The 13,326-nt window shown below is 36.7% G+C and overlaps 1 protein-coding gene across 10 annotated transcripts in view; it reads left to right on the top strand.

Annotated features, from left to right (window-relative positions):
* The window catches only part of magi2a (membrane associated guanylate kinase, WW and PDZ domain containing 2a), a 314,903-nt gene that overhangs the window by 220,845 nt on the left and 80,732 nt on the right, over positions 1-13,326 (top strand). For all 10 annotated transcript variants that reach the window (XM_067392232.1, XM_067392242.1, XM_067392240.1 and 7 more), the window contains one exon: positions 10,048-10,105. In XM_067392232.1, coding sequence (XP_067248333.1) covers positions 10,048-10,105 — 58 coding nt within the window. The remainder of the gene's footprint in view (positions 1-10,047; positions 10,106-13,326) is intronic.

The raw sequence follows: 13,326 nt of genomic DNA, 5'->3' as shown, positions 1-13,326 counted from the left end.
CTCTTATTTAGTACATCGTTGATGTGTAAACGTACCCTAAAATCCATCACATAATGTCCTACCAACCCCCTAGAAACACCCTAGCATCTGTATAACAACACCCTGTCAGCCACCAAGGACATCCTGGCAAACATCTACCAATGCCCTACCAACCACCCCTTTGCAACTACATAGCAACACCACCCAGAACACCCTATTAACCATAAGGCCTCAGCAACCGCCCCAAAACATTCTACCATCAAAGCAGTGAATTTTACACTGGCAAACACCACTCACATATTCTTTAGCAAGTGTAGCAATCCAATTTTTCTTTTGGTTACTCTTCACACTCTGCTTCCAGCACTTACCAGTGTATTTGAAATGATCTTGAGGTGAAGTATCTCAAAGTGAATAAGTTGTTAAATTAATCATGTCTGCAAGGGTATTCACCGTTGTTATACCTGCTGTAAGAGGATTTATTCATCTCTACCTTCCTCTGAGTTCACACATTTGTGCACTGAAATCTAACTTCATGTTTGCAGTATAATCAACTGTGCCAGTGCATAAGGTGCTGCTTGTTCGCATGCATGTGCGAAACAACGCATTTCACATGTCAGCGGATTCCCGCAGTTCAAAGGCCTGTCAGCCAGTGTTGTGAAAACACGCATCACTGCGGATTTGCGCGGACGCATGCTTGCGTAACTCGGCCGCCCTCTTTTGTTTCGAAAATGAAGGGAAGACACAGACACAGCTCTGGATGCAAATCAAAGTCGTCTGCTGTTTTCTTTAATACTGTCACGCTCATGTTCCTAGACTGTTTGTTTCCCCGCGAATATTTACCGCAGCACGGAGTGAAGTTTCCGTAGATATGCCACAGTGTCTCTCCTGTTTACCTGTCATCTCCCCTCTCTCCCTGTGTCGATGTTTCTCTCTGATGGTACGAATTCCCTGGGTTTGCGAGTGAATGAATAAGCACAACTAACATGTCTCTCTGTGTCTGTCGCTCGTGTTTCATTGCATTTCATCATTTCTGAAGCCGTCACTGTCAGCAAGCACCCCGAAAAATATAACACACTCACACTCGCTGGGAACAGGTGGAAATATGATTACAGAAACAGATGCATGGATGGATTGATGGATGGATGCGGCTTTATCACTTGACAGCTATGTCACTACAGGAATTTATTTTTGTTTTTCTCAGTGATATTGTACAAATTAGCTAAATTAATGAACAAAATGTACATGCAAAAGCCCAACAGCGTTGCATAACAGCACACAGCGGTGTGATTTTCACCGAGATGTTTATTCATGCAAGTTGCATGAGGTGTCATAGCAATTTTGTGCCATTGTGCATTCTTAGAACCACAAAAAGCCTCATTTTCTTCTAGCTGTAACAATTGAGATTGGATTTGAAATGGAATATTCTTGTTCATAAATGTCCCCTGATAACAGCATTTTTTTTTTAGCAGACATTCCTTTCAGTTTTGTGCATTTTCTCATGAGTAATTAGTTTATTTGCCTTCAGAAGTGGTTTTATCCTTACAGTCACAAAATGCTTCTAATGCCTGAAGAAAGCAATCCGTTTCCATTCATCTCAATAGCAGTCGTTCGTCTTTAGTATACAAGATGCTGCCAGTTTTGCTTTACAGGCACCTCTGGAGACCATTTTTCGGTGAAAATGTCTTAAAACAGTTGGGCTCCGAAAGAAAAAATCTAATTTATTTTATCCATAAGGTAATTGATATTTAATGATAACTAATAAACTTTTAAAGACAGCGAATTCCAAGTCTGTTAGTCAATGGTATATGCTTTTTTGTGGTAACAAATATAACACATATAAACCATTGAACTATGACTTTTTCCTCAATAAACTCCTAATTTACTGCTTATTAATAGTTAGTAAGGTAGTTGTTAAGTTTAGGTATTGGGTTGAATTAAGAATATAGAAAAAGATCATGCAGAATAAGGCATAATATGTGCTTAATAAGTAATAATAAATACCCAATATTCTAGTAATAAGCAACTAGTTGATTGTCTGGCTATCACCAGACCAAGCTCAATTTAAAATTGAACATTGGTCTGGGGAGTCTGTATGTATTTTCTACTGCACAAGAGGCATGATCAACGAGCATTATTCACGCAATTGGATAGTCCTTCAACCAATCAGATCAACGATCCGGGTGACGTACTTTTGCAGAGCGATGCGAAAACTCCAGACAGGCTTAGTTTGTATTGGTTTGTAGCATTGATCAGCGGTTTGCAGGAGCAGCAATGGTATCGAGCGATTTTTGCAGGTTGTGCAAAAAAAACAACAAAAAAAAACACATGAAAGCGAGTGGTATTTACACCCACTCGAGCAATTTGTTTGCTAAACTAAAGAAGTCATTCAGCATCGTCAAGAGGTTAAAAGGAATTGGATTGATGGTCGTGCTTGCCGTCTCTTCTCTATCGTCATCGTGTTATGCCCGCCAATAGTGAGCAAGGTGGATAAGCCAGTCTGTGATTGGTTCCCGCAAAAGTGTAACAGAAGCAGTAGAAATGAATGTACGGGTTTCCAGATTGAGTTGCCGGGCGACATCAAATCGCCGGCAGATCAGGCTGGGTTTACCCAGTCTAACTAGTTGAAAGACCCTGAAATAATGTATTACCATTTTTTTTAAGCCATCACATTATTTCAACTTATTATTATTTATTTTATTTTTTTCATGTTTAACAGAAGAATTCCTGTTGAAAAACTACATTACCCATGATTCTGCAAAGAAATATCCACCAATCAGATAATCACATCACAACAAGAGATCTCTCCCATGAAATACAGTAATAGTCAGATTTCCTACACTCTCAAAATACTCAACTTTAAATCAAGAGTTTTATATTTCTCCCTTATTTCTAATTTGATTATATAATTCACAAAACATCATGGAATTGTAGTTGTTTCCCTCATTTAAAGCCGTTAAGTGCACAGTCTTCTATCTTTGTCTTTTCAAATACTTTTTTGTTTCAAATCAAAGTTTGTAACGTTGTGATTCGCCTTGTAGCTGTCTGGTTTTGTTCATGGCTTATTACACTTTATCAAAGACATTTTTTATATCCCAATGAAAAAAAGGAGAAAAAATGCCTCCTGAACCAAAGCCACAGTTGAACAGTTGAACTCTGTACTCCAAATAAATAGGAAATGAATATTCATTTCATACTTTTAAGAGCCCTTCAGAAAATTGTGTCACTCGTAAAACAGCTACAGCTTATAAAATGGGAATATTTGCAATTATGTTTCTTCAGAATACATGGCTACTTTTAAATGGCCATCAGTTTAGAAACAAACCAGACCATTCACACTAACAGCAAAAAAAAAAAAAAACTGACCCTATAGATATGTCATCAATAATATATCACCTGGAGTTAGTTAGAAGTTGGCACAAGTTAGAAATACTCTTTGTAAAATGTTCTCAACCCTTTTCCAAGCTCCCAAGATTATGATCAGAGGAAGAAGACGTAAGTGGCATTATAGATGGTTGTTATTTTGGAAGACAGAACCTGGTAGACAGCTGAAGATGACGATGCAGAATTAAGTGTTTGTTTTTAATGATAGCACACACATAAACTCCATCCATCAATGAAGTTTCAAGCTAGGTGATTGTGAATCAGTAAAGGAAGAGCAGAAGATAGATTTTCATCTCTGTCAAGTTTAAAAGCATTATACTCAAACCATCTCCTATGGAGCCAAGACAGGTGAACTGAGAAAATGTAGCCTTGTTGTTCATATATGTTCATATATATAATATGTGTGTGTGTGTATGTAAGCAATAAGGTACGAGAGGCTGTGCTGTACTGTGAATAAGTCACGGCTATAGGGCGTTGTTAGGCATGACGCGAAGCAGAGTGCTTGCAACCCCTTCAGCCGTGACTTTTTCACAATACAGCACTAGCCTCGAGTGCCTTATTGCTTTTATAAAACAGTTACCACACAATACAAATATTAAAGCCAAAAATATATATCAATGCAACTTTCATGAAGTAAATTTTCACTAAAAGCCTTCCTTCCGCCAGAATAAATAGTCCCTGACCGTGAACAACAACAGAAGTCGGCAAAGACTGTCTTAATGAGTGTGTCAGTCACTAGCGAAGACTTTTACATTGAAAAAACTGAATTGTTGTGAACACGGAACAAGGCGCAACTGATAAATGCTTTGACTAGTGCTGTCAGTCACGGGAAAACCCCTTAACTGTTAAAAAGACAAGATAATACATCGGACATTTAAACAGATTTTTTATTATGAACATAGGACTGACCTGAAGGAAAATGCTAAATCTGAATGAAGGTAATAAACTCGCTCACTCGATCTCTTTCTCACAATACTCTTCTACATAATACAGTAAGCTTCAATGAACAATATCAATTGCGAATAAACACATTTACATTGCTAAGAGTGGTTGCTAAGGGTGTTATGTAGTGATACACAGAACTGGTGGGTGAATAAAACCAGAATAAAATATATTAAAATACACAACAGTCATTTTAAATTAAATATTTTACTGTATTATTGATACAGTGAAAACCATGATTTTGTCCCTCCAAAAAATAAATAAAATATTTAGTTTTTTCTTTCTTCTTGTCAATAAAAAAAATATATATATTTTACCTGTTAAACAATGGCAGTTCCTAAAATAGTTTCTAGTCAAAAATGCCATGTTTTTGCTCTTATTTGGCATATGAAGTTTTTGTTGAGCCTCTAAACATTGATTCAGCAAACCTATAAAGCTTTAGTTCATATTGTTTCTCCCTCTACTGTCTTTTGTTTCCTTCCTCTCCTCCCTTCTCATCTCCACCCCCCTCATTTTCGTAAAGGTCAAAGCTTTTAACAAAAAGATACTGCTGCCTGTTTTTACTGCAAAGGGCAGGCAGGTTTTTAAATAGCAAGATTATTTAAATATTGTGCAAACTAAATGCAAATATTGAAGAAGGTAATTAGCTTGAGCTCACGATTCCCAAGGGGTACATAGGGTGGGTTACTCTATATTTGGAGGCTGTGAGATTAGTCCAAACTTTGTTAATGTTATTTAAAATTCGGTTTTGAATGTATCACTCACTTGTTGTTGTCAGAGTGTGTGATTTTGCTTGCATGTCAACTGAGCACTTTGTGCAAGTCCTCAGTTGAACCCACAGACCTCCATGGCAACAGTTTTTGTGACGTGAAAGGAGAACAGGGGATTTTTATGTAATAATCCTTTATTTCAATGTGCTAATTTGTTTGATTTGTGTCTTTTGCCCTTTCTGTTCTTTTCTAAACACATTTAGTTCAGTTCTGTGCTCTATTTGAGTGTCAAGATCAATTGGTTCAATTTTCTATTAAACTGACAATGAGGCCGAGAGCTGATCTGAGAACAGCAGAATGTCTGTGGTGTCTCGCATAGTCAAGTAGACTTGTCAAACTATCAGTATGAAGTCTGGTCCACTTAGCAGCTTTTTCTGGCCAATCACTGCCCACTTAGACAGGACAAGACAACCTGAGTGACATGCAGTGTTGGGGAGTTACTAAAAGTTGCATTTCTGCTAACTTAACTACATTTTTCAGTAGCATGACAGCAGCTATTTTTGAAATAGTGTAGCCTTTACAGCAGAGCCAACTGAGGCAACAAATCAAACATGTTCACTGCAGGAAAAGAGGTGTATATGGACAGAGCAGAATTTCAAATGAGTCCAGGAGTAATACTGACCAGATATAGGACATACCACGGGTCCGTACACTGCCGAAATGATACCAATTGGGATATATGTCACTGAGGTATTCTTCCATGCAACGGCCATTTGTTCATTCATGTTGAACTGGATTGGACTAAACCCACCCCCAAACCAGACAGCTATTGGGCCACTGAGACATTTCACTGGTAAACTTGAAATGTATCACACACTGTAAACCTTACTCAAACAATTTGAGGTAATCATTTAGATCATCATGTTCCCAATTTTAAGTAAGCAGAACTATCAGGTTTTGAGTTTGTTGTACACATGCATGATAATTGCTCCTAACTTAAAGGAACATTCCACTTTTTTTGAAAATAGGCTCATTTTCCAACTCCCCTAGAGTTAAACAGTTGAGTTTTACCGTTTTCGAATCCATTCAGCCGATCTCCTGTTCTGGCGGTACCACTTTTAGCATAGCTTAGCATAGTTCATTGAATCTGATTAGACCGTTAGCATTGCGCTTAAAAATGACCAAAGAGTTTTGATATTTTTCCTATTTAAAACTTGACTCTTCTGTAGTTACATCGTGTACTAAGACTGGCGGAAAATGAAAAGTTGAGATTTTCTAGGCTGATATGGCTAGGAACTATACTCTCATTCCAGCGTAATAATCAAGGAACTTTGCTGCAGTATCATGGCTGCAGCAGGCGCAATTATATTACGCAGCATCTCTCACAAACGTCTCCATGGTTGCAAGGCACGTTCCCTGTGCAAGCAGGGGCTCACAGGCGCTGCGTAATATCATTGCACTGCTGCAGCCATGGAACGGCAGCAAAGTTCCTTGATTATTACGCCTGAATGAGAGTATAGTTCCTAGCCATATCAGCCTAGAAAATCATAACTTTTTATTTTCCGTCGGTCTTAGTACACGATTTAACTACAGAAGAGTCAAGTTTTAAATAGGAAAAATATCAAAACTCTTTGGTAATTTTTAAGCGCGATGCTAACGGTCTAATCATATTCAATGAACTATGCTAAGCTATGCTAAAAGTGGTACCGCCAGAACCGGAGATCGGCTGAATGGATTCGAAAACGGTAAAACTCAACTGTTTAAATCTAGGGGAGTTGGAAAATTAGCCTATTTTCAAAAAAAAGTGGAGTGTTTCTTTAAAGTACTCATATATTTTTATTGTTCTTAACTTAAAATATTTGAGTACACAAATTTATTCATTTAACTTAAAATTATCAGGTTTTATCAACATAAATATTTTGCTAGTTATAACAAACTAATTCAGAAAATGGCAACTTGCTCATTTGCTAACATGTTAACAATAGCATGGTGTACAGCAACTTAAAACATGTAACTCAAACCAAGCCTCATGTGCCACTTGTGATGGTAACTCTCCAAAAAACAACAATGACAGAAACTTTTAAATTAGCATAACAAAACATTAATCACTACTAAATCTCCCTTACCATTAATTTTGCACATTATAAAGCTTAATTTTAGCATTTACTCTCCCTTTTGAGTGCCAGGGGCAAAGCATACTGAGAAATAGAAATCCCAGTCCAGTTTCAGTTAAACTTAAGTTAGTCTAAATAAAAAGAAATGAGTTCATAAAACTCAAAACAATTAAACAGTTCAGTTTACTTGAAATTCAGTCACAGTTTTGTGAACTCAAAAGAAAAAGAAAGTTCTAAATACACATAACAGTTAATTTAACTGAACTAATTTGTTCAATTCAAGTTTGTCCTACTCAAACCAATTAAGTATTTTGAGCATTATGCTGCGTTCACACCGAACGCGTCTGGGGCGTCTGATATACGTGTTAAGTCAATGTAAACGCGCATCTAGTCATCCTGCGGCGTGAATCAAGCGTATAACGCGCGAATCTAACGCATCTGACACGCAAATTGAGCGTCTGACGCTCTAAAAATCTGAACTTTGGCGAAAATTTGCGGCGCGTTAACCAATCAGGGACTCTGCTTTGGTAACGTGTTTATGACGTGATCAGCGGTGGAGACCAGAACAAAAATAATAGTCTGTGTGTGGCCACCGGAACAGGAATAAAAAGGACCTTGCCTGGAAGAGGATAAGCGAAGAATTCGGACAATCTGGTTAGTTGTAAAACGCTTTGCATGATTTTAGCCGTTGATCGTAGGCCACCTGCTCGCTAGCAAAAGCCAGCCGGCATAACAGAGTTAAATTGTCGCTACTAGTTTCCAACTGACAAGATGATGTGTTTATTCAGAGGATCTGTGCAGAAAGAGATGGAAGAAGAGATCGAATTTGACACGGGTCTGACTTCAAAATGTTCAAGCGCCCAACTAGACGCGTCTGACGCGAATTTGACGCCCCAGACACGTTTGGTGTGAAAGCAGAGTTTACAGTGCACCCAAAACCTGATTTGGTTGGTTTTGTTTAAAATATATCCCTCCCAAAACCATTGCAGGTACAGTAAGTGATTTGATTGGTTGCTTTACCAATAATTGATTGTTTATCTTTTATTGGGGAAAAAATAATAAACAATCTAAACCACAAAAACAACAGTTTCAACAGCAAACTTACACACGTGATATACTACGGTTTGCAGTATAGTCAATTTACTGGTATTTGTGCCATCATTTACCACCCAAAAAATGCATGTCTTATCCCATTTTGCATTTGACATGGCTGTGATAGTTGCCACTATAGGATGAAGCACCGCAGAGAGCATGTGACAGAAGTGAGAGAATTTTCTCCACCTTTATTAATTTATTTGGAATACCAGAAAAACACATTATCCGAACATATTGTTTGCCATGCCATGTTATTTTTTTAATTTGCGCTGCTCTTGGTAGATTGTGTTGGTCATAATGGAAATGATCTGTCAGCGTCTGTTCTTTAATTTGCATATTGACAGTAGATCACCCGCAGAATTTTCCACTCATATCTGCGCCGTTCTCACGCTAATGTGCCCTGTTTAGTAAATCTGGCCATATAGGTGGTTGCTAGAGTGTTCTAAGTGGTTACTGTAAAATGCTGCTCTGTGCTATTCTGGTCTCTAGATTATGACATGGGTCTGTCCTTCAATATAAACCTATTTTTTTCACCTACAAGGAAAACATCATTTTGAAATGCAATAAATGTAATGCACCTCTCCTCAACAAGTTGCATGATTTGATATATTCATGCTCATAGCACAAATGAAAGTTTTACGGTATCCGTTTAATACTTGTGGTTAGGGTTTGCTCAGATCCCTTTAAATGTTCACCCTAAAGATTGATCCATGCACTCAGTTGTCTTTACAAGTGGATTTTTATTTTAACAGGACAACCAGCTCATAGCACAGCAGTAGTGTAATATCCAAGAGCGCTTTGATCTGTGTGTGTGTGTGTGTGTGTGTGTGTGTGTGTGTGTGTGTGTTAGCAAGATTAAGTGAGAACATCACACAGTTTCTGTCACTTGTAATTTACAAAGTTGTGTGTGATGTACACAGAGTCTGGTATTTCACCCTGCTCAACACTGCTGAATGTATTGTGTATGTGTGTGTGTGTGTGCGTGTGTTTGTGTGTGCGTGTGTGTGCTTGTAATTACGCTGTGTTTCCTTGACACTTTCGTCTAGAAGCTCAGCATGTGTGCATGTTATATGGAGCGTGTATTCAAGTGTGGATGCGTATGTGTATATTTTAGTCTAAATATTAACAATAAGATTTCAGCCAAATGACACAGTCTCTGTGACCAATGAATTGTAAATCGAGTGACACAAACTCAGTGCTCCCTACTTTATTAAGCAACAGAAAGTGTTAGGATAGACAATGAAAACAGGATATTCTCAGGATACAGTGGCATTTATGCTAATACTATGCTAAGAATATTATTTGTTTACTAAATTATTTATTTCATTAGGTTACTTCAGATTGTGATTAAGATGTCTGAAAATCAGACCATTGTTTTTAAAGGCAGGAATGTCACAGTATAATGGAGGTGAACAAAAAAGTACAAGGACAAAGATACATTTTGCAATCAGAAAAAAAAAATCGCAGTCATTTGAAAGAACAATATTTTAATATCAATAAAGCAACATTTTTTTTTTTTATTCTGTGTCATGTCATGGTGATGAATGGGGGCCTGCGAATTAGATGATATTGTGAAAGACTGTGAAAAATGCTTTATTTTAAAAGTTTTTTTTTGCATTTGCACACTGAATCTATCAAATAATAATGTGAAGCTCAGTATTCTGTTAATTACCTCAGTAAGTCATGGGGACGCTCAAAGCCCAAATGGCACCCTTTTCAGATAACGAGAGCCAATATATAGTAATGAAACAATTTGTACTCTATAACTAACACATCTAGCTTTGAATTAAACGTTTAAGTGGAAGTATTTATTGTTTGTTTTTCAGAGCTTCCTTATGGCTGGGAGAAAATCGATGACCCTATTTATGGAACCTACTATGTTGAGTAAGTTCAAGTGCTTGAGTTAACACACACAGTTTAATGGCACTTTGGCACATTTTCTCACAGCTCTGTATTAATTGGTTATATAGCTGCTGCACCATGCTCAGGACGAAAACAGCTGCTCCAGTGTTTCCTAATTCAGTTTGCAGTGTATTTTCGTGTGTGTACCATCATTTTTCTTGCTTAATGCACAGTCTGGGGTGAGGTGGGACTATTTATAGTATGGCTTGCTTGGCTACTCGTCCTCCTAGGACAGAGGAGAACAGCAAGCCTAGAGCCAATAATGCAGCTGTAGTATCATGTGGATACACAACCCCACACACTCTCTCCAACTGCATCATAAATGCACTGCATCCACGCCTGCTGTCCTCAGATGGGATTATGGCACTTCATGACATTGAATTGTAATCATAAAGAATCATTTAACCAAATCGCTTTGTTGGGTGTTTGATTTAACTTTATTTATCTGCATCTTAACTACCCAAATATTTGCTTGGAATTTGAACATAATTTTGTTGAATTTTAAATGTTATTTTATTTTATTTTGTTTAAACTAATCTATCTATCTATCTATCTATCTATCTATCTATCTATCTATCTATCTATCTATCTATCTATCTATCTATCTGTCTGTCTGTCTGTCTGTCTATCAAATTCAAATTCAAAATTACTTTATTGGCATGACTGTAAATAATACAATATTGCCAAAGCATCTATCTATCTATCTATCTATCTATCTATCTATCTATCTATCTATCTATCTATCTATCTATCTATCTATCTATCTATCTATCTATCTATCTATCTATCTATCTATCTATCTATCTATCTATCTATCTATCCCTCTTTCTGTCTCTATCTATCTGTCTGTCTATCTATTTATCTATCTATCTATCTATCTATCTATCTATCTATCTATCTATCGGTCTGTCTGTCTGTCTGTCAGTCTGTCTATCTGTCTGTCTGACTAAATATCTGTCTGTCTGTCCGTATCTATCTATCTGTCTGTCTGTCTTTCTGTCTGTCTGACTGACTAAATATCTGTCTGTCTATCTATCTATCTATCTATCTATCTATCTATCTATCTATCTATCTATCTATCTATCTATCTATCTATCTATCTATCCATCTATCTGTCTGTCTGTCTGTCTGTCTGTCTGTCTATCAAATTCAAATTCAAAATTACTTTATTGGCATGACTGTAAATAATACAATATTGCCAAAGCATCTATCTATCTATCTATCTATCTATCTATCTATCTATCTATCTATCTATCTATCTATCTATCTATCTATCTATCTATCTATCTATCTATCTATCTATCTATCTATCTATCTGTCTATCTATCTATCTCTCTTTCTGTCTCTATCTATCTGTCTGTCTATCTATCTATCTATCTCTGTCTGTCTGTCTATCTGTCAATCTAAGTATCTATCTGACTAAGTATCTGTCTGTCTGTCTGCCCCTCTTTCTATCTATCTATCTATCTATCTATCTATCTGTCTGTCTGTCTGTCTGTCTATCAAATTCAAATTCAAAATTGCTTTATTGGCATGACTGTAAATAATACAATATTGCCAAAGCATCTATCTATCTATCTATCTATCTATCTATCTATCTATCTATCTATCTATCTATCTATCTATCTATCTATCTATCTATCTATCTATCTATCTATCTATCTATCTATCTATCATCTATCTATCTATCTATCTATCTATCCCTCTTTCTGTCTCTATCTATCTATCTATCTGTCTGTCTATCTATCTATCTATCTATCTCTGTCTGTCTGTCAATCTAAGTATCTATCTGACTAAGTATCTGTCTGTCTGTCTGCCCCTCTTTCTATCTATCTATCTATCTATCTATCTGTCTGTCTGTCTGTCTGTCTGTCTGTCTGTCTATCTATCTATCTATCTATCTATCTCTGTCTGTCTGTCTGTCTGTCTGTCTGTCTGTCTGTCTGTCAATCTAAGTATCTATCTGACTAAGTATCTGTCTGTCTGTCTGCCCCTCTTTCTTTCTATCTATCTATCTATCTATCTATCTATCTGTCTATGTCTGTCTGTCTGTCTGTCTGCCTGTCTATCCCTCTTTCTGTCTATCTATCTATCTATCTATCTATCTATCTATCTTTCTATCTATCTATCTATCTATCTATCTATCTATCTATCTATGTCTGTCTGTTTGTGCGTCCATTTTCCCTCTGTATGCCTGCCTGTCTGTCTAAATATGTGCTAAGAAATCATTTCATTTTGATTATATTTCCTTCATGATGCAATATGAATTATTAGTTGTTCGTTTTATTTTATTTTTATAAGTAACAAACGCTATTAATTTAACTCTTTTTGTTCGTCTATCTATGGAAAGGAAGAAAAGCCCATCTTCAGTAGTAATTGTACAACTGTGGGTTTTATGTTGTGGAAGATGACAGCTGAGAAGATCAGAAGCTGCATCTGGTGTGAAATGACTGTAATTTACGATAAATCTGTGTCTAGTGGCTTTTTAGAGGAGACACTTAACAAGAACATTATGCATAAAGCTTATCATTTGTATTTTTGTTGTGTGTGTATTTTCAGGTTAAACAGACATCACTTTAACCTTACAGTTGGTATTTAATAGGACCTAGCCAGAACCAGTTCAAAGGCTGGTTTCTACTTTACCAAACCTTGGCCTAATGTGCTGTAAGAAAGTGTGGAAGTGATCTGAACTAAAGTACTAGGGACAGAATCCATTTGCTCATTACACTTTGATCTGTTGAATCAATTTCAGACTATAGACCTCAAAAGAAATCTAAAACCAATGTCTCCAAAAACTGACCTTGCATAGTTTTGGCACAAAACTATAATTACAAATGCCACATCTTTACAAGAAAGCATTACCTCTTTTCAACAGAATGCCTTTTAATGGGGCCTAATTGTCTTTGTACTTTCAAATGGCATGGTTTTCAACAGTGCTTTTTAAAACAGATTGAATTAATTCTGACAGCAAGTGTTGTACAGACAGTCAAGAGAGCCATTTTTCTTCCAGATCAGAGGATGCTCTCATTACTGTCTGATCTCATTCTTACATCACTCTTTTAACAAAGATAGGGACTAACTGGGTTTATGTGTTACTCAATGACCACAGCCTGTTTGATTTTAAATGACTTGTTAAAGGGTATAAAAATGAACACTCATGCTTTCATGTATAGTGCATAACATTAAAGGCTTGTGTTAATTCT

This window comes from Chanodichthys erythropterus, chromosome 8 (assembly GCF_024489055.1).
Source record: "Chanodichthys erythropterus isolate Z2021 chromosome 8, ASM2448905v1, whole genome shotgun sequence".
NCBI classification, from domain to species: domain Eukaryota; kingdom Metazoa; phylum Chordata; class Actinopteri; order Cypriniformes; family Xenocyprididae; genus Chanodichthys; species Chanodichthys erythropterus.
The sequence above is the reverse complement of the archived record's forward strand: the minus strand, read 5'-3'. Positions and strand labels throughout refer to the sequence as shown.